This window comes from Arachis ipaensis, chromosome B08, assembly GCF_000816755.2.
Source record: "Arachis ipaensis cultivar K30076 chromosome B08, Araip1.1, whole genome shotgun sequence".
Lineage (NCBI taxonomy): Eukaryota > Viridiplantae > Streptophyta > Magnoliopsida > Fabales > Fabaceae > Arachis > Arachis ipaensis.
In genome coordinates this window covers 93,406,052-93,426,794 of record NC_029792.2, presented here as the reverse complement: position 1 = coordinate 93,426,794, position 20,743 = coordinate 93,406,052, and the positions used below count along the sequence as shown (strand labels likewise).

The 20,743-nt window shown below is 36.9% G+C and overlaps 1 protein-coding gene across 2 annotated transcripts; it reads left to right on the top strand.

The window, feature by feature from the left end:
- On the top strand, positions 33-9,329 carry LOC107612862 (DCN1-like protein 2). Of its 2 annotated transcripts, none has more exons than XM_016314622.2 (11): positions 33-386; positions 729-790; positions 1,736-1,875; positions 2,617-2,675; positions 4,793-4,816; positions 6,005-6,087; positions 6,243-6,307; positions 6,432-6,481; positions 7,653-7,772; positions 7,900-7,959; positions 8,838-9,329. In XM_016314622.2, exons 1-11 carry the CDS (start codon positions 384-386, stop codon positions 8,970-8,972), a joined length of 801 nt encoding a protein of 266 aa, XP_016170108.1. In that variant the 5' UTR covers positions 33-383; the 3' UTR covers positions 8,973-9,329. The 2 variants fall into 2 exon arrangements, with proteins under 2 accessions (XP_016170108.1, XP_016170109.1); XM_016314623.2 differs by having other exon boundaries at positions 35-386; positions 7,671-7,772.

Here is a 20,743-nt window from a genome sequence, read left to right as displayed (position 1 = left end):
TATATCGGCATGTTTCTTGTTGTGTTCTGTTCCGTATTTGGATAGCATAGATCATTTGTCCATAGCAAATGCACCGATCTTAGGCGAAGAAGGGCAGCGTCAAGTCGTCCACTGCTATACGAGTTGTCAAGAATAGACAAGTTGCCAATCCTCAAGAGTGTTGGGTCCCACTCCAGTCACCCGAAGAAACCAAAAACCCACAGTTCGCAATTTTTCCCTCACTCACTAGTCACCACCCTTCTCCCCAGTTCTCACTTCTTACATATTGGGTGGAGAAAAATCCCAATTCAGCATCGAAAACCCTAAATTTCCCTTGCATCCCTTTTCCGTAACAGGATCTTCATCAACCCTCTGATTCTATCCTTCTTCTACAACCTTCCAAAATGGTCACTGCTTCTCCTTTGATTTTCCCTTCAGCTCAATTTTCAGCTGCATGCTTTCAAATCCTTGCGTTTTCATCCCCACCCCCCGCCCCGGTTTGGGGGGGGGGGGGTTTGTTCCTTCTCATATATTTAGAACTTTTCTTTTAGTATTTTTGGGTGTGACAATTGTTGATTGCTGTTTGGATTTTGAGCTTCCAATGGATTCGATCTCAATGAAGCGTTATCATGAAACTCAAATTCACATGTGTTGCATGGAATCTTTTGCTTTGAAGTTATTGAATATATATTTTGATAGCCAATATAATACGTACTGATTATTACTACGTTCTGGTTTTCTTACTACAGCACAAATTAGGGAGGGGTCACCGTGACAAACTCCAGCAGTTCATGGCAATAACTGGAGCTAGGTAAGAGTATAGTTTTCTATGGTTTGTTATATGAGAAACTTCTAGATATTGTTTTTAGTACTATGTTTAGGTTAAACTATTCTGTAGTCTCGTAGTTTCACCAAATTTATAATCGAGTACCTACACTTCAAAAGTTTTTTATTAGGTCCCTACATCAGTTTTAAATTTGTAATTCCATTTCTGTGGTTCAAAAAACGTTTTGCTAAGATATATTCGCCATTGGTGTGAGATGGATAAAAATGTTTTTGTAACGCTTACTGTTTAAAAGGATCTAATTATAAATTTAAAACTGTTGTGTAGAGACTCAATTGAAAACTTCTAAAATGTAGGGAGCTAATTACAAAGTTGAGAAAATTATAGAGACTAAAAGAGTAATTTAACCTTGTTACTATCCGTATTTATGTTTCTATTAATTTATGTTTTGGGTGGTGGAGGAGGAGGGTGAATAATGAATGAGTCAATGAGGTACCTTTACGTTAAATGTTTTCTCAAGGCTTTTAAAAGCATTTTTTTTTTGCGAAATTATTTTGATTTGGAAAATTTCAAATCTTCTTGAATTAATAATTACTTAATGATGTTGATTGGGGAGTTTTTGATCTCCTTGGGTCGGTATTTGTTTTCTCTTTATAGATTTTTTTTTTCGTCAGATGCAATTACTTTAGTCATGCTTTTAATTTGTTTGTTGCTTCAGCTAAATTATTCCAGTTTATTTTGTTGGGTTATTTTTGGTGTTTATAAGAAGTGTTTCGCTGACAGGGGTCTGGCACATGCTGAGAAGAATGTTTTGAAGTTGTTAATATATTTAATGTGTCATTGGAAACTTCAAATACTTACTTTTTCAAAGAAAACCTTCTTAAGAAGTGCTGTAACGACACTTGTTAGCTTTTCCAATGCACCTTGCCTGCATGCTTGACCCTATTTAAAAGTTTACTTATGTACTTTCAGTGAGAAAATAGCGCTACAGTCTCTGAAGGCAAGTGATTGGCATCTAGAAGGAGCATTTGATTATTTCTACAGCCAGCCTCAGCTTAAAACATCTTATACGGACTCTAGACACTTGGAGGAGCTGTATAATAGATATAAAGGTTAGAAATGAAGGTGAAAAAGAATAGAGACTATGGTTGCATTTAGAATCGTAGAAGCATTGACTTATGACATCTACATAAGTAGAACTATAAATTGTTCTGATGAAAAATGAAAAAAATAAAATCATATGAATTATTGAATTCTCTATTCTCTATATCTTAAGAGGCTACAGGTGCTTCTCATCCCATCTCAAATTCATTATATCTTGCCAACAAAACTTTCAAGCTTTTTAAGATACAGTAATAGGCATCACTGGATTAGAATTAATTTCCCAATGTAATTGGCTGAAGTCATTATGAAGGATTCCTTAGATGGTATAATTTCTGTGGCCTTATTTATTTATCATTATGAAAAGGCACTTTCTGGACATAATCGCTTTCATGTAATTCAGCTCTTTATATTATGAACCTTTAGCATGCTATAGTAGTGAACATTGGTTGTTTTACTCATTGCAATTGGTCTTCTAGGGAAGTGTAACTTGATGGAAGTTTCTTCCATTTCAGAGTAAGGGATCTGCCAAATTTTATGGATTTGAAATTCAATTCCTTTCTTCACGTGAATTTGTGAAAGATATTAGTTAGGACTATTTTCCTCCTATGAGATGCTTATATGAACTCAAATCTGGGATGTTTTTACTTGTTTACTATTGAGATATTCTTTATGCAGTGATGTGACTACCATTTATTAATACATTGTATCTAATGCCTGCTTTCTAATCGTTTGCACTAATTTCGTTACAGATCCATATGTCGATATGATTATGGTGGATGGTATCACTCTCCTTTGCAATGATATCCAGGTTGCTGTTTCTGAATGCAAATTAATTATGTTCATGCTGCTTTTTTTATGGTATTTTATTTTTGTTCACTCGTGTGTTATTATTGAAGCTGTGTCAAGGATGTACACAATACTATTGGAAAATATAGAGAATTCTATTGGAACCTCAGCATAGTTGAATTTAAAGGCTTTAGTAACTGACTAAAACATTTAAACATAAAGTAGCAATAAAAGTTGTTATACTTCTATTTAGTTTCTGTGTTGACAGAAGAAAGAAAAATTATCAAAAGAGAAGAAAATGTACAAGAGAGGATAAGACATCTTCACATAGATACAAAAGTGATAGCCAAGGTAACCCAAAACACAAAAAAGATATGAAGAAAGAAACCATGGAACAATAGGTGCCATCCCTCTTGAGGGTGTTTCTGGAAAAGTTATGAGAATAGTATTATTTTAATAATCACTTTTTAATGTGATTTATTATGTGAAAATCAATTTTTATCTGAATACCTTAGTTGAAATGTTTTAAGATAATTTATAATGTTTGGATTATATGGACAATGTTGCTTTTTCTATGTAAAATTCATTTTTTGGTCATGTCTAGTAAAATTACTTGAAAAAGTATGACAGGAGTGTTTATATTATCATTTATTTGTTATTTACTTGATTGCGGATGGCTGAGCCAAAAATCCGCCATAAAATTATAGCGGATGACATTGCGGGAAATGGCGGTGGGGGATTACCTAAAAGTTACATGTATGCACAAAAACACATGCAGAGAAATTGCAAATGTAATAAATTATAAAATCTAATCAATTTAAGTAATTTTCTACTCATAAGGCATTCAATTAATTCAGCAAATGCAGTAGCAAATTCAACAAATAAACATAACTTCAAGTCATACAACACCATAAAACATAAGGCTTAGAACTTAAAAACTAAAATCGGGCACTAGAGTTGGGGGATTGCCTTGAAGTAGACATAATGAACTGAATCTGTGTAAATTGGGGAAAAATTGGAAAAAGAGAGGTTTATACTTTATAACATTGAGCCTATGTAAATAAAAGGGGAAATGGGAAAGAAAAAAACAACGGCTAGGAACACCAGAACAGAAACTAAGTTACGAACTAGAGAGAGAGAGAGAGAACCTGTGGCTTGCAGCGGTGGCGAGCAGCAGGTTCGGCAGAAGGCAGAGAGAATGCAAGAGAGTGGCAGAGAGAGAAGACGGAGGAGGAACTGGAGCTGGACTGTGCTGCCTGGTGCACCGCTGGTGGTTCTTCTGGCTGTAGTGCATCCCAGAGCAGAGGGAGAGACAGAAGAGAGTTTTTAGATTGTTAGAGAGGAAGAGCAATTTTCTGAAGAAAGGAGGCTGACGAAGGTGAGTTGTAGCATTTGGGGTTTCCTAAATTACCAAAGTAACCCTCCATTTTTTTTGAAAATTCCTCATTTATATTGCGGTATGTCATGGTGCCACTGCAATTGCAGCCGCAATTTTTGCCCGCTGTGAAAAACTTGTCACGGTGACCATTGTTTGGTGGAGGAGATGAAATCCGCCATGCCATAGCGTTATGGTGCCGCCGTAACCGCAATTTCAAACACTGGCAACGAAGGAAAGATTCTATAGCAGACTGCTCTTTTTACAGTCATTTGGTGTACTGGTCCAAAAGGAATTTTAGAATTTTTTTTCAGTAATTCATTTTTGGCTATCAATTTTATTTGGGAGGATTACCTTTTTTTGGCATCCCTCCCCTTTGGTGCTCAGCAAATGATCTGCTTAAGAGAGTTTCTGTAGTTCATATTCAAAGGGAATGAAATTTGCTACTGCACGGACTAATCAGCTAGCTCCTAGCCATTTTGTGTATTTATGTGATGATATCTCATCTTCATCCTCATCCACTTTTGTACATTCTTCTCTACATTAAATTTCATTATCTATAAAAAAAGATATTATATTATATAATGTAACATTTGATATTTAGGATCAATTTGGTAAAGCCATAACAATTATGAGATAATTAACTTCTGATTTTAATATAGCTTCAAAAAGCTCCATTATTTTCAGCTTAAAATTATTATGTTTTGATTATCATCAGTTATGATTCATTCAGAATAATTGATGCTTGAATATTCTGTGTGCAGGTGGATCCTCAAGATATTGTAATGGTACGAATGTGTCTTATAAAATAACATTGTTTTGTTTATAGATCATCAATAATTGCGTGTCTTATTTATATACAAAAAGGTCAAAAGAATTTACGCTTTTCTCCTAATGGAAATCCTATCAATTAATTCAAGAAACTTTTGAAACAGTGATCATCATGGTTAAATATACTTAATGATTGCACATTTAGTTAAGGGTAAAGTGTCATTGTTGTCTCAAACGTCTGGGATAAATATCAATGTTATCTATAACATTTTTCTCATCTGTGTCCCAAACAAGATATCTCATTTTTATCCCACTGTTATCTCCATAGAAGGTTACTAATGAAGGTGGTAACATATAAAGTAAATGTTGCATGTGACAAACTCTTACAATATTACCATTGTGAATAGATTTAAAAGAGAGTTAAAAACAATAAAACTAAAAACAGAAAACTAAAGGAAATTAATTCATAAAAGATCCAGGATATTATAGTTTTCTTCCCCAAACCATATCATCATCAAGTTCCTATATCTGTAAATGACTAGGTATTTTTTCTACTAGATTGCAACAAAAAAAAGGGTTTAGAGTTTCAGAAGATATATATACTCTGTATTTGTCGGGTTTAAAAGTGTGGATAAAATTGAATTACTTTTGAAATGTTTGGGATATAGATAGGACTAAAAAATTAGGGACAATATTTAACCTAAACGTTTGGGGGGAGAAAATATGATACTTTACCCTTCAGTTAAAAATACTTCAGATTGATACTGTAGAAAAATGGTGGCTTTGCTTGAGAGTTTGACATAGAATGAGAAAATATAAACTTTATTTGTTATATATGAAGGATATTAAACATAGCAAGATGAAGTCCTTCTTCACAGTTTACAACCCTCTCCCTCTCTCTCTCTCTCTCTCTCTCTCTCTCTCTCTCTCTCTCTCTCAGAGAGAAAGCAAGTAAAGAGGATTAACTCTTTATTCATTGTGCAAAAAACTGATGATCATTGGATCTCATATGATGAAATTTTCAATATCTATAAATAAAAATGTCATGTTTGTAAAGTTAAATGAAGTATTGTTGTAACATGAAATTATGTATGTTTACTGCTACTGCTGGGAACTAGTTTGCTTAATGATAATGTGTGTGAATGAAATAGTCAAATAGGCATGTGGCATGCTTCAGGTAACATGGCATGTTAACATTTTTTCAGTTAGTTCTTTCATGGCACATGAAGGCTGGCACCATGTGTGAATTTTCAAAGAAGGAGTTTATTGAAGGCTTACAATCCCTAGGGTATGTATTTATTAGCTTCTGAATAAAGGAAGATGATTCTGATCCATTTTGAGTTTGATGAATGCATTGGTGGTGATGTCTTAGTGTATTTCCTATGGTTCTACCTGTTGTTGAATGAGTAAACCCTAGTTGAATGGTTTATGATATAATGGCAGGATTGATTCGCTGGAGAAGTTCCGTGAAAAGATACCCTATATGCGTTCTGAGCTGAAAGATGAACGTATGGACAAATCAGATCACATCCCCATTATAGTCTTTTGATTTATATTTCATTTTTTATGAAAGATTATCTACAGTAATTATTGAAGAAGGTTCCTGAAATGTTATTCTCATTTTTTTTCCAGAGAAGTTCCGTGAGATATATAATTTTGCTTTTAACTGGGCAAAGGAGAAGGTATGTTTTGGTGTCTTGTTGGTCTATTCTTCCCCTATTGTGTAGCTTAATTGATTTTGATGGCAGTATGACATGATATGGCTATACCCTAATTTAAGCAATGCATTCGGTCCTTGTTCAATCTTCTAGTTCATGTTTAAGACTCAATAACCTATTCTCAATGGAGCATGTAGATCCTAGGAAGCTAATTTTAAATGATAACTATTTTATATCATTAATTATTAACATTAAAAGCTATAAATAACGACCATCATATTCATATATTCGTTTTCTTGTATTCAATTGTAGACATCAACTTTTCCCACTTCCCAGTTCTTGTTTCTGCTTGAGTTTCAGGGTTCTTGTGTGGCTATTGCATTGCTAATAAAACCATGCGTGTGTTCTTTTTTTCAATCTTCAAATGTCCTGCTTGAGCTGACCAAATTTATCTTCAGTATTATGATTTATGAGCATTGTTAACTTTCAATATTTGGTGACTCTGTTTTTCTGATCCTTGTTATATTGTATGGTGTAAATTTATTATTAGTGACGATGACCTATCAAATTCGTCTTTTGGGTGTTTGACATATTATGGATGCCCCAGAATTATTTTCTTTTTCTTAAAAAAATATAAAATAAAAGTAATATTATTAGCACAAAGGGAGTCATCTCACGTGGAGATTGGATATACTCAATTAAAAAAAAAGGTTAAACAAAACAATGCAAAAGAGCAAAGCTCTCCAATTTTCGCATATCAAAAAGAGGCTCCAGAGTTGCTTTATATCCTTTCTTTGGTGTCCAAAATTATAATAACTATAAAGTATTTATTATTTTGGATACTCTTGTGTTTTTAAAATATTAATACCTTTGACCTTGGGGAATCAAGGTCCCTCAGATTCCTCATTGAAGAATATGCCATGAATTTTGGTGCTGCAAGTTACAAGGCTCAGTTTTCACATAGCAAGGGAACAACAAAATGTTTTGCATCCAATAAATGATTGGATGCTCTAATTTGTCTTTGCATGCATTTGTATGCATAAGAATTTAAAACTATGATGAACTTGTATATCTTGGGTTGGTATAAAAATTTGTGAATGCTAGCACTGCTCTATTGTTTTTAATTTTGAATATGTTATTCATCATGCAAAAGTAATATTGTTGCTTTGTATATTTTATATTTATGTTTATGTAGGTCAAATTACTTTTGCAGGGTCAAAAATCTCTGGCACTGGATACAGCTATTGGAATGTGGCAATTATTATTTGCTGAAAGGCAGTGGCCACTGGTTGATCACTGGTGCCAATTCTTGCAGGTAATAAGTTAAATATTTTCACTTGGGGTTGTTCTCGGCTTAATCTTGGCTTTGAGAGGGAGGTCAATACCTCCTGATGTTTCTTGTTTTACTTATATATTTGGCAATTCTTATGTTGCTTCTTCAGGCTCGCCATAACAAAGCAATCTCCAGGGACACATGGTCCCAGCTTTTGGAGTTTGCAAAGGTACACATTTATTAGAATAGAGGTCAATGGGTCTTCCTCTCACCATCTTCTTATATTCTTTGCGTGTCTGAATGTCTTGCAAAGGTGGTATTGATAAACTACTTTCCAAACCATTGCGGTTTTCATCCTTGGAGAAATGAACCAGCGTTAATGGGTTATTTCAATCAAAGCTCCTTTTCGTTAATAGGGTTGTAGTGAAGTTATGACACCTCTTTAAACAGCTAAACTAGGAATAAACGGACTAGGATTACTCCCATGGAAACAAAAGATATACTCTCTAACTGACAAGATAAAAAATGCCTTGAAACAAAACATATAAATCGGAAGTCTGCATCAATGGTTAATGTATTAGTTTCTGTGCATGAAATTTTGTCATGTGAAATATTATTCTTTTATTCTGTTGATCATTTTTTTCCTATTGATCTTCAGTTTAATTAAGAGAAATATTCCTACTTCTAATAAAAGAAAAATGTTGAACTTGATTGATCCTTCTTTTATTATCGGAAGGGATCTTTTTAATCTTATCGTTACATTCCTTCCTTCAGAATGCGGCAGTCCTCCTTATAGAGAATTAAAACATACATGTATCATGTATGCTGATTTTGGTGTTCAATGATTGTGAATTGGGTGATGGCATTATTATGTACTGTCAATTTGTACCTTCTTACAAATAGGTTCCCCTTTGGATCTAGACAGTTTTTTGTTTTTTGTTTTTAAAAAAAAAAAGGAAATATTTTTGCTTTTGCTTTTGTCTTTACTTCATATTTAAATACCGAATCAGGTGGAATTCTTCATACTTATCTTTTATGATATATTGTTGGCCTCTGAATCAAATAACCTCCTCTATTTATTGTTTTTCTTCTTTGGGGTATTTGCAGACCGTTGGCCCAAATTTAACTGATTATGATGCTGAAGGTGCTTGGCCTTATCTCATTGATGAATTTGTGGAGTATCTGAATGAGAATGGGATTATTCAAAATGGTCAATTCAGTGACTCTAGTTTAAAACGATGATGCAATTCGCCGAACAACTGCTATAAAGTGAACTTGATCTTTGTCTCCCTTGTGATATGGGTTGTGCTATCATGTGATTGAACTCCTCTATCACTTAAGGGGGATTTAATCTGAGAAATTCTACCAGAAGAGGACATGGCTGCTTAGCATAAACTCATTCTTGCTGACAAGTATAGTAGCATCATTTACTTGTGGGATTGTTCATATGGGTATATATGAATTTCCTTGAGAAGTTGTGGAATTGAACAGGGGATTCTACCGATGATCCCTGGTGTCAACAGTTTCTTGTCCTTTCCAATTCTAATAATTATTGTACAATGTCTTGTTAGATAAAAGATTTCTGACTCTGATTGTTCATGTTTCGGTTCTGTTTTTCATCATCTTGTAAGACATGCGCAGCAAGTCGTTAAAGCAGCCCTTTTTGGGTGGGGAAGATAGGCGGTCCATGTCTGCTAATGTTTATGACTTCGAAATATGTAGAAACTTGCTATTCCAGTTTAACGCCACAGGTAACACAAATGAGATCACCTAATCTAATGATATTATATTTTATTTAATTAATATATACACTTTTAATTTAGCAAACTTTTATTAAGATTTTATTATAACTAGCAAATTATCAAGCACGAAAATTGGTGTACTGTGTTTTTTTTTTAAAAATTATAGTTTGATAAGTAGTGATTAGGGAATGAGTATTGCTGTATTATGTTTTAGGTTTAGTTAAATTGGTACAGTAACCCAGTCCACTTCTCTCTTAACATATAAGCTACGTTTCCACTTCTCTCTTAACATACAAGCTTCCTGAGTTTGAGCTTACCAAGATCAGTCCAATACATGTGCCATAGTCCACATGGATTGGACCTACTTGGACGGGATTCTCTGAAGCCCCAAACTGGGGAGCTAAGCAAGCACTCCTTCCGCTACTTCGGTTATCATTGGCAGATGATAACTACCCTAAACTTAACCAACTTGGGTTGGTCAAGTGGTCAGCTCACTCGTCCGTTTAAACAAGTGTCGGGGGTTCGAATCCTGTCTTGTGCATGCAGCAATTTATTGGCCAGTGGCAGACCCTTAAATGGAACTCAGATCCGCGACGGATTAATCCTTGACCTGTCGGGTTGGGAGATACCGTGGGAAAAAAAAAAAAACTACCCTAAACGTGAGAAAGAACCTCTACTCTGTAAAAGGAGTAATCGCTTAAAAGTCATCTCTAAAATGATTAAGTCCAAACACTGCTATTTTATAAATACCTCATCATATAGGTATTTTTTCTAATCTAATTTCACTTAAGCCTAGTAAAACTCTTGCTAATTTAGGCATTGACGTCCAAATTACTGGATCGGCGAACAAGTCGGAATCCTCACCCAAAGACATTCGACTCTCACATCCAAGTCCAACTTCACGTTGGTTTCATGCAACACCTCGAAACATTGGCATCGTTGCCAGGGATCTTGAAGTGTCACTCCCACATATGGCAAACAGCAACAGAAACGATGGTGAATCAGCCTCTGACTTTAGTTCTCACACCAGACGTCATGGCTAGAATCGTCATTCTCCATCCATACCACCTTTACCTCCCCATTTCCATCAACGTCATAGACAACCTTCTCCATAACCTTGCTAGGCTTCTCCTCAACCTCAAAATTCTCACAAGCTAAACTCAACCATCCATTTTTCTCATAATGAAGGGGAAGGATGTAGCACTACTTAATTTCTGGGGTTGGCACAACTACTTGGGACGAATTAAACAACTGGAATCTGAGCTGGCTCGACAGAAGGACACAAAGTATCAACTCAGGAAGGAGATGTAATGGCAAAAAAAGGCTGATGAGAAGATTAGAAAGATGGAAAGGGAGTTAAAACAGCAAGGAACTCAGAAAACATATGATGACTTTGATTACTATGAAAAACAAAGTTTTAGAAAGCATGACTAGAAAAGAATAGAGTGATTAACCCCAAACACTGAGTGATTAGAGAGTAAACACAAATCTAGTGAGGGTTCAATAGCTCATTTCCATATATCCATGTTTAATTATTAATTGTCTTGCAAGTCTGTGAAATTTTTTAACTCAACTCAATTGTGAATGTGTTTTAATATGGTTTGGCCTTAGTTGTACATATATGATTCCTTGAAAATATGAATCAATTTAACCACATGTAAGCTTTATATATATAAGTGGATAGTAATTACAATTGCATGATTCATTTAGGTAGCTTGCATTTAGAATAGATTGCATTGCATAAGATTCCACCATTCTACCTTCACTCTTTTCTCTTGGATTTAGCATGAGGACATGCTAATGTTTAAGTGTGGGGAGGTTGATAAAATCCTATTTTATGATTCATCTTGTGTTCAATTAAGTGTTTTTATCAATTCTTCACTCACTTATTCATAAGATTTGCATGGTTTTACAATTCCTCCCTTATTTTATGATATATGTGAAAACATGTTTCCTATGCCTTAAAAATAATTATTTTAATTATCCTTAATTACCATTCGATACCGTGATCTGTGTGTTAAGTATTTTTAGGCTTCATAGGGTAAGAATGGCTTAGAGGACAGAAAGGAAACACGCAAAAATGGAAGGAACGCACAAAAATGGAGTTTTGAAGAAAATGGCAGCGACGCGCACGCATGGACGACGCGGACGCGTGCCTAGGCGCAGAGTACAAACGACGCGAACGCGTGACTAATATGTACGCGTGACAAGGAAAAACTCCAAACGACGCGCACGCGTGACCCACGCGCATGCGTGACGGACGCCACGTGCAGAAAATTGCAGAAGTCGCCCCCAGCGATTTCTGGACCCTTTTTCAGCCCAAATCCAAGCCCAGAAACACAGAATAGAAGCCAGAGAATGGGGGAATCAATAGACACAATTCATACAACATTCATAATTCACAATTTTAGGTTTTAGATGTAGTTTTAGAGAGAGAGAGGTTCTCTCCTCTCTCTTAGGTTTTAGAATTAGGATTTCTCTTATTTTATGGTTATTTCTTCATACCAGGTTCAATGTTCCTTTAATTTATGTTTCTCTTCTACTTTTATTTATTCTAATGCTTTTACTTTAGTTGATTACTTGATGTTGCCAATTTGGTTTATGGATTCCTATGTTTAATTTTATTTCCTATTTAATGCAATTTGAGGTATTTCAGATTTAAGATTGTTTCCTTCTATTTATGATATAAGTAATTTAGATTTTTTCCTTTTGGCTTTGGTTGAGTAATTGGTGACACTTGAGTTGTCAAACTCAGCGGTTGATTGAAAATTTGGAATTGTTGATTGATTTGGATCCCTCTAAAGCTAGTCTTTCCACAAGAGTTGACTAGGACTTGAGGAATCAAGTTAATTGGTCCACTTGACTTTCCTTTATTTAGTAAGGGTTAACTAAGTGGGAGCAATAACAATTCTCATCACACCTGATAAGGATAACTAGGATGAAATTTCCAGTTCTCATACCTTACCAAGAGTCTTTATAATTATTAATTTATTTTTCTTGCCATTTAAATTCTTGTTCTCTATTTCAAAATAACCCAAACGATACCCTTTTTCATAACCAATAATAAATTATACTTCCCTGCAATTCCTTGAGAAGATGACCCGATGTTTAAATACTTCGGTTATAAATTTTATTGGGTTTTCTTAGTTGACAAACAAGTTTTTGTACGAAAGGATTCTTTGTTAGTTTAGAAACTATACTTACAATGCGATCATTCTTGCAGGAATCTAATTCGTCACTCGTCACAGTTATCCCGTTCCAGATCCTACTCAGAATACCACAGACATGGTTTAGACTTTCCGGATCTCAGAAATGTTGCCAATTGGTTCTAGCCTCTACCACGATGGTTCGAATCCCACGGACTCGGTCCGTGGATTAGAGACCCAAGAGATACGCACTCAAGCTGTCGCCCAATGACTACGTTGAGCTCAGGTAGAACGGGAGTCGTTGTCAAGCACGCGTTCATAAGTTTGATAATGATGATAAGTGTGACGGATCATCATATTCTCTATATTGAAGTACGAGTGAGTATCTTAGAACAGAATCAAGCGTGATTGAATAGAAAACAATAGTAATTGCATTAATCCATTGAGACACAGCAGAGCTCCTCACCCCCACCTTTGGGGTTTAGAGACTCATGCCGTAGAAAATACAATATGAGATGTAAAATGTCATGATTTGCAAAATGAATCTCTAAAAGTAGTTTTTATACTAAACTAGTAACTTAGGTTTACAGAAAATGAGTAACTAAGTGCAGATAGTGCAGAAATCCACTTCTGGGGCCCACTTGGTGAGTGTTTGGGCTGAGCTTTGAAGCTTTCACGTGCATAGGCCATTCTTGGAGTTAAACGCCAGCTTGGGTGCCAGTTTGGGCGTTTAACTCCAGTTCTGGTACCAGTTCTGGCGTTTTACGCCAGAAAAAGGGTCTCTGGCTGGCGTTGAACGCCAGTTTGGGCCATCAAATCTCGGGCAAAGTATGGACTATTATATATTTCTGGAAAGCCCAAGATGTCTACTTTCCAAAGAAATTGAGAGCGCGCTAATCGGGCTTCTATAGCTCCAGAAAATCCACTTCGAGTTTAGGAGGGTCAGAATCCAACAACATCTGCAGTCATTTCTTAGCCGCTGAATCAGATTTTTGCTCAGGTCCCTCAATTTCAGCCAGAAAATACCTGAAATTACAGAACAATACACAAACTCATAGTAAAGTACAGAAATGTGATTTTTTCACAAAAACTAATAAAAATATAATAAAAAGTAATTAAAATATACTAAAAATTACCTAAAAACAATGTCAAAAAGCGTATAAATTATCCGCCCATCACAACACCAAACTTAAATTGTTGCTTGTCCCCAAGAAAATAAAAACAAAATAGGATAAAAAGAAGAGAAAATACAATAAATTTCAAAAATATCAATGAAGATTAGTTTTAATTAGATGAGCGGAACTAGTAGCTTTTTGCCTCTGAACAGTTTTGGCATCTCACTTTATCCTTTGAAGTTCAGAATGATTGGCATCCATAGGAACTCAGAATTCAGATAGTGTTATTGATTCTCCTAGTTCAGTATGTTGATTCTTGAACACAGCTACTTTATGAGTCTTGGCCGTGGCCCTAAGCATTTTGTTTTCTAGTATTACCACCGGATACATAAATGCCATAGACACATAACTGGGTGAACCTTTTCAGATTGTGACTCAGCTTTGATAGAGTCCCCAGTTAGAGGTGCCCAGAGTTCTTAAGCACACTCTTTTTTCTTTGGACCATGACTTTAACCGCTCAGTCTCAAGCTTTTCACTTGACACCTTCACGCCATAAGCACATGGTTAGGGACAACTTGATTTAGCCGCTTAGGCCAGGATTTTATTCCTTTGGGCCCTCCTATCCATTAATGCTCAAAGCCTTGGATCCTTTTTACCCTTGCCTTTTAGTTTAAAGGGTTACTGGCTTTTTCTGCTTGCTTTTTCTTTTTCTTTCTTTTTCTTTATTTTTCACCATTTTTTTGCAAGCTTTATTTTTCACTAATTTTTCTTGCTTCAAGATTCAATTTTATGATTTTTCATATTATCAATAACATTTCTCTTTTTTCATTATTCTTTCAAGAGCCAAAAATTTTAACATTCATAAACTTCACTATCATAAATATGCATTGTTCAAGCATTCATTCAGAAAACAAAAAAGTATTGCCACCACATCAAAATAATTAAACTATTTTCAAGATAGAATTCGAAATTCATGTACTTCTTTTTCTTTTTTTTTTTCAGAAAATATGTTTCATTTAAGAAAGGTGAAAGATTCATGGAACAATCATAGCTGTAAGACATAGACACTAAACACTAATGATCATGTAATGAAGACACAAACATAGTCAAAACATAGCATAAAAACCAAAAACAGAAAAGAAAATAAATAAGGAGATTAAAAAACAGGTCCACCTTAGTGATGGTGGCTTCTTCTTCCTTTTGAAGAACCAATGGAGTTCTTGAGCTCCTCTATGTCTCTTCCTTGCCTTTGTTGCTCTTCCCTCATGACTCTTGTTGAGGTCCATAAGTGGGCTTTCTTGTTTGCTCCATCCTCTTTCTAGTGATGGGCTTTTGAGATGAATCTCTCCATCTTTCATGACTCAGAGATGGAAGTAATTGCCTTCCCTTTCCTCTTCCTAGAGGTTTCTCCGGCCTTAGGTGCCATTAATGGTTATGAAAAAATAAAAAGCAGAGCTTTTTCCCACACCAAACTTTAGAGGTTTGCTCGTCCTCGAGCAAAATAAGAAGAAAGGAGTAGAAGAAGAAATGGAGGATATAGAAGGGTATGAATGATTCGGCCAAGGGGGTTATGAAGTGTTTGTGATGTGTGAAAGTGGAGGAGTAAGGAGGGGTATTTAAAGGGTAAGGGAGAGGGGAAATTCGTGTGATAGGGGGTGGGTTTGGGAGGGAAATAGATGTGATAGGTGAATGGTATATAGGGAAGAGTGTCTTGGAATTTGTGAAAAGGAGAGAGAGAAATAATTGGGGTAGGTGGAGATCCTGTGGGGTCCACAGATCCTGAGGTGTCAAGGATTTCTCATCCCTGCACCTTTCTGGCGTTTAAACGCCCTCTGTGTGTCATTTCCGGTGTTTAACGCCAGCCAGACACCCTTTTCTGGCATTAAACGCCAGTCTGGGTGCCAATTCTGGCGTTTAACGCCCAAAATGCTGCCAGACTGGGTGTTAAACGCCCATTCTGCTATCCTTACTGATGTTTAAACTCCAGTAAGCCTGTCCTACAGGGTGTGCTATTTTTTATGCTGTTTTTTATTTCGCTTTAATTCTGCAGCTATTTTTGTGACTCCACATGATCATCAACCTAAAGAAAACATAAACTAACAATGGAAAATAAAATGAAAAAGTAATTAACATGAATAAATAATATTGGGTTGCCTCCCAATAAGTACTTCTTTACTGTCTTTAGCTGGACTTTTACTAAGCTTTTAATTTAGTCTCAGTTTTGAGCACTCTTGCTCAACATTGCTTTCAAGATAATGTTTGACTCCCTGTCCATTAACAATAAATTTTTCGTCAGAGTCAATATCCTGAAGCTCTACATATCCATATGGTGACACACTTGTAATCACATATGGTCCCTTCCACCGGGATTTCAATTTCCCAGGGAACAATCTGAGACTAGAGTTAAACAGCAGAACATTCTGTCCTGGCTCAAAGACTCTAGATGACAGCTTTCTGTCATGTCATCCTTTTGCTTTCTCCTTGTAATTTTTAGCATTTTCGAAAGCATTGAGTCTGAACTCCTCCAGCTCATTCAACTGGAGTAATCTTTTCTCTCCAGCTACCTTAGTATTAAGGTTTAGGAACCTGGTTACCCAGTAGGCCTTGTGTTCCAGTTCCACTGGCAGATGACAGACTTTTCCATACACAAGCTGGTATGGAGAGGTCCCTATAGAAGTCTTGAATGCAGTTCTGTATGCCCACAGAGCGTCATCCAGACTTCTTGCCCAATCCCTTCTACGGGTACTTACAGTCCGTTCTAGGAATCGTTTTAGTTCTCTATTTGAGACTTCAACGTGCCGATTTGTCTGTGGATGATATGGAGTCGCCATTTTGTGGTTAATTTTGTATCGGACCATAGCAGAGTCAAGCTGTTTATTGCAGAAATGAGTGCCTCCATCACTGATCAGTACCCTAGGGACACCGAACCTGCTGAAAATATGCTTTTGGAGGAACTTCATCACTGTCTTAGTATCACTGTCTTAGTATCATTAGATACATAGTCTACTACCACCAGAATATAAGTGTTTGAATATGATGGTGGGAAGGCCCATGAAGTCAATATCCCATACATCAAACAACTCAATATCTAAGATCCCTTGCTGAGGCATGGCATAACCGTGAGGCAGATTACCAGCTCATTGGAAACTATCACAGTTACGTACAGACTCTCAGGAGTCTCTATAAAGAGTAGGCCAGTAGAAGCACATTAGAGGACCTTTGTGGCTGTTCACTCACCTTCGAAATGTCCTCCATATTGTGATCCATGGCAATGCCATAGGATCTTCTGTGCCTCTTCTCTAGGCACACATCTACGGATTATTCCGTCTGCACATCTCTTAAAGAGATATGGTTCATCCCACAAGTAGTACTTTGCATCAGAAACCAATTTTTTCGTTCGCTGCTTACTGTACTCTTTGGGTATGAATCTCACAGCTTTATAGTTTGCAATGTCTGCAAACCATGGTACTTCCTGAATGGCAAAGAGTTTCTCATCTGGAAAGGTTTCAGGGATCTCAGTAGGAGGGAGGGACACTCCTGCTACAGGTTGAATCTGGGACAAGTGATCAGTTACTTGGTTCTCTGTCCCTTTTCTGTCTCTTATTTCTATATCAAACTCTTGCAGAAGCAACACCCATCTTATGAGTCTGAGTTTTGAATCCTGCTTTGTGAGGAGATATTTTAGAGCAGCATGGTCAGTGTACACAATCACTTTTGATCCTACTAAATAAGATCTGAACTTGTCAATGGCATAAACCACTGCAAGCAACTCCTTTCTGTGGTTGTGTAATTCTTCTGCGCGTCATTTAAAACACGGCTAGCATAATAAATCATCACACATTAGTTCGAATGGTAATGTCCAGTCTGGTGCAGAGATGACTGGTGTTGTGACCAGCTTAGCTTTCAGAGTCTCAAACACCTGCAGACACTCTGTGTCAAAGACAAATAGTGTATCAGCAGCTAGCAGATTGCTCAGAGGTTTTGCAATTTTTGAAAAATCCTTTATAAACTTCCTATAGAATCCTGCATGCCCCAGAAAGCTTCTGATTGCCTTAACATTGGCAGGTGGTGGTAATTTTTCAATTACCTCTACCTTAGCTTGATCCACCTCTATTCTCTTGTTCGAAATTTTATGCCCAAGGACAATTCCTTCAGTCACCATAAAGTGACATTTCTCCCAGCTTAAAACCATGTTAGTCTCTTGACACCTTTTCAGAACAAGTGCTAGATGGTCAAGACAGGAGCTGAATAAGTCTCCAAATACCGAGAAGTCATCCATGAAGACTTCCAGAAATTTCTCTACCATATCAGAGAAGATAGAGAGCATGCACCTCTGAAAGGTTGCAGGTGCATTGCACAGACCAAATGGCATCCTTCTGTAGGCAAATACTCCAGATGGACATGTGAATGCTATTTTCTCTTGGTTCTGAGGATCTACTGTAATTTGGTTGTAACCTGAATAGCCATCCAAAAAGCATTAGTATTCATGGCCTGCTAGTCTCTCTAGCATCTGGTCTATGAATGGTAAAGGAAAATTATCCTTCCTGGTGGCTGTATTGAGCCTTCTGTAGTCAATACACATACGCCACCCTGTAACTGTTCTTGTAGGAACCAGTTCATTCTTTTCATTATGAACCACTGTCATGCCTCCCTTCTTGGGGACAACTTAGACAGGGCTCACCCAGAGGCTATCAGAAATAGGATAAATGATCCCAGCCTCTAGTAGCTTAGTGACCTCTTTCTGCACCACCTCCTTCATGACTGGATTCAGCCGCCTTTGTGGTTGAACCACTGGCTTAGCATCATTCTCCAATAGGATCTTGTGCATGCAACTGGCTGGGCTAATGCCCTTAAGATCACTTATGGATCACCCAAGAGTAGTCTTGTGTGTCCTTAGCACCTGAATTAATGCTTTCTCTTCCTGTGGCTCTAAAGCAGCGCTTATGATTACCGGAAAAGTGTCATCTTCTCCCATAAATGGATACTTCAGGGATGGTGGTAGTGGTTTGAGCTCGGGTTTATGAGGCTTCTCCTCTTCCTGAGGAGCTTTCAGAGGTTCTTTTGTTTTCTCTAGTTCCTCCAGATCAGGCTGAACATCTTTAAAAATGTCCTCTAGCTTTGATTCGAGACTCTCAGTCATATTGACCTCTTCCACCAGGGAGTCAATAATATCAATGCTCATGCAGTCATTTGAGGTGTCTGGATGCTGCATAGCTTTGACACCATTCAACTTAAACTCATCCTCATTGACTCTCAAGGTCACCTCCCCTTTTTGGATATCAATGAGGGTTCGTCCAGTCGCTAGGAAAGGTCTTCCTAGAATGAGAGTTGCACTCTTGTGCTCCTCTATTTCCAGTACCACAAAGTCAGTGGGAAAGACAAATGGCCCAACCTTGACAATCATGTCCTCAATTATGCCTGATGGAATCTTAATGGAGCCGTTAGCAAGTTGGAGGCATATCCGGGTTGGTTTAACTTCATCAGTCAAACCAAGCTTTTTGATAGTGGATGCAGGTATTAGGTTGATACTTGCCCCAAGATCACATAGAGCTGTCTTGGTACAAGCATCCTCTAATGTGCATGGTATCATAAAGCTTCCGGGATCTTTAAGCTTTTTTGGTAAGCTTTTCAGAATGACTGCACTGCATTCTTCAGTAAGGAAAACTTTTTCAGTTTCTCTCCAATCCTTCTTATGACTTAAGATCTCTTTCATGAACTTATCATAAGAGGGTATTTGCTCAAGTACCTCTGCAAACGAAATATTTATTTCAAGAGTCCTGAGATAGTCTGCAAAGCGGACAAATTGTTTATCCTGTTCTGCTTGGCAGAGTTTCTGAGGATAAGGCATCTTGGCTTTATATTCTTCAACCTTAGTTGCCGCAGGTTTACTTCCTACAGAAGTGGTTGGAGAAGCTTGCCTAAGGGGGTTGTTATCAGCACTTGCAGGTGTTTGATCCCCCATTAGCATTTGAACGCCAGAATTGGGTGCTGTATGGGCGTTTAACGCTAGATTGCCACCCTTTTCTGGCGTTTGGACGCCAGAATTGGCCATCCACTGGGCGTTTGATAAACCACTATTTTATGGTTTATCTTATGCTCAATTGAGTGGTTTTTATCAACTCTTTACCCACTTATTCATACTATTTGCATGTTTTACAATTCCTTCCCAGAATTTGTGCTATGATTGGAAACATGCTTCTTTGATCCTATAATTGCTAATATTAATCCTCTCTTATTACCATTAGATGCCTTGATATGTGTGTTAAGTGGTTTCAGAGATTACAGGGCAAGAATGGCTTGGAGGATGGAAAGGAAGCATGCAAAAGTGGAAGGAATACAAGAAGTTGAAGGAACTGCAAAGCTGTCAGCCTGACCCTCTCGCACTAAAACGACCATAACTTGAGCTACAGAGGTCCAAACGACGCGGTTCTAGTTGCGTTGGAAAGCTAACGTCCGGGGCTTCGATTTGATATATAATATGCCATAGTTGCCTGATGAGAGAACTTTTGCGTGGTCTAGAAATTTGTGGATAAATCCTCATTGCAAGTATAGTTTCTAAACCTTCAAAAGTTCCTTCATACAAACGTTTTGGTTGTCACAAGTAACAAACCCCTTTAAAATTGATAACCGAGTATTCAAACCTCGGGTCGTCTTCTCAAGGAATTACAGGGAGGTATGTTCTTATTATTGGTTATGAGTTTGTAAATTGGGGTTCTGGAGTTTGGGCAATGTGCACAGGTATATTTTCAAGCAATAAAAATAAATAAATAACTGTAAAATAAACTCTTGGCAAGGTATGAGAACCGGAAGTCCTATCCTGGTTATCCTTATCAATTGTGATGAGAATTGAATTTTTCTCCCACTTTGTTAACCTCTAACTATGAAGGTAAGTTAAGTGGATGAATTAATTCTGATTCCTCAAGTCCTAGTCTTTCCTTAGGAAAAGTTAGAATTAGTGGAACTCGAATTAACTCTTGAAGAATTCCAATTTTCAATCAACAATGAGTTTG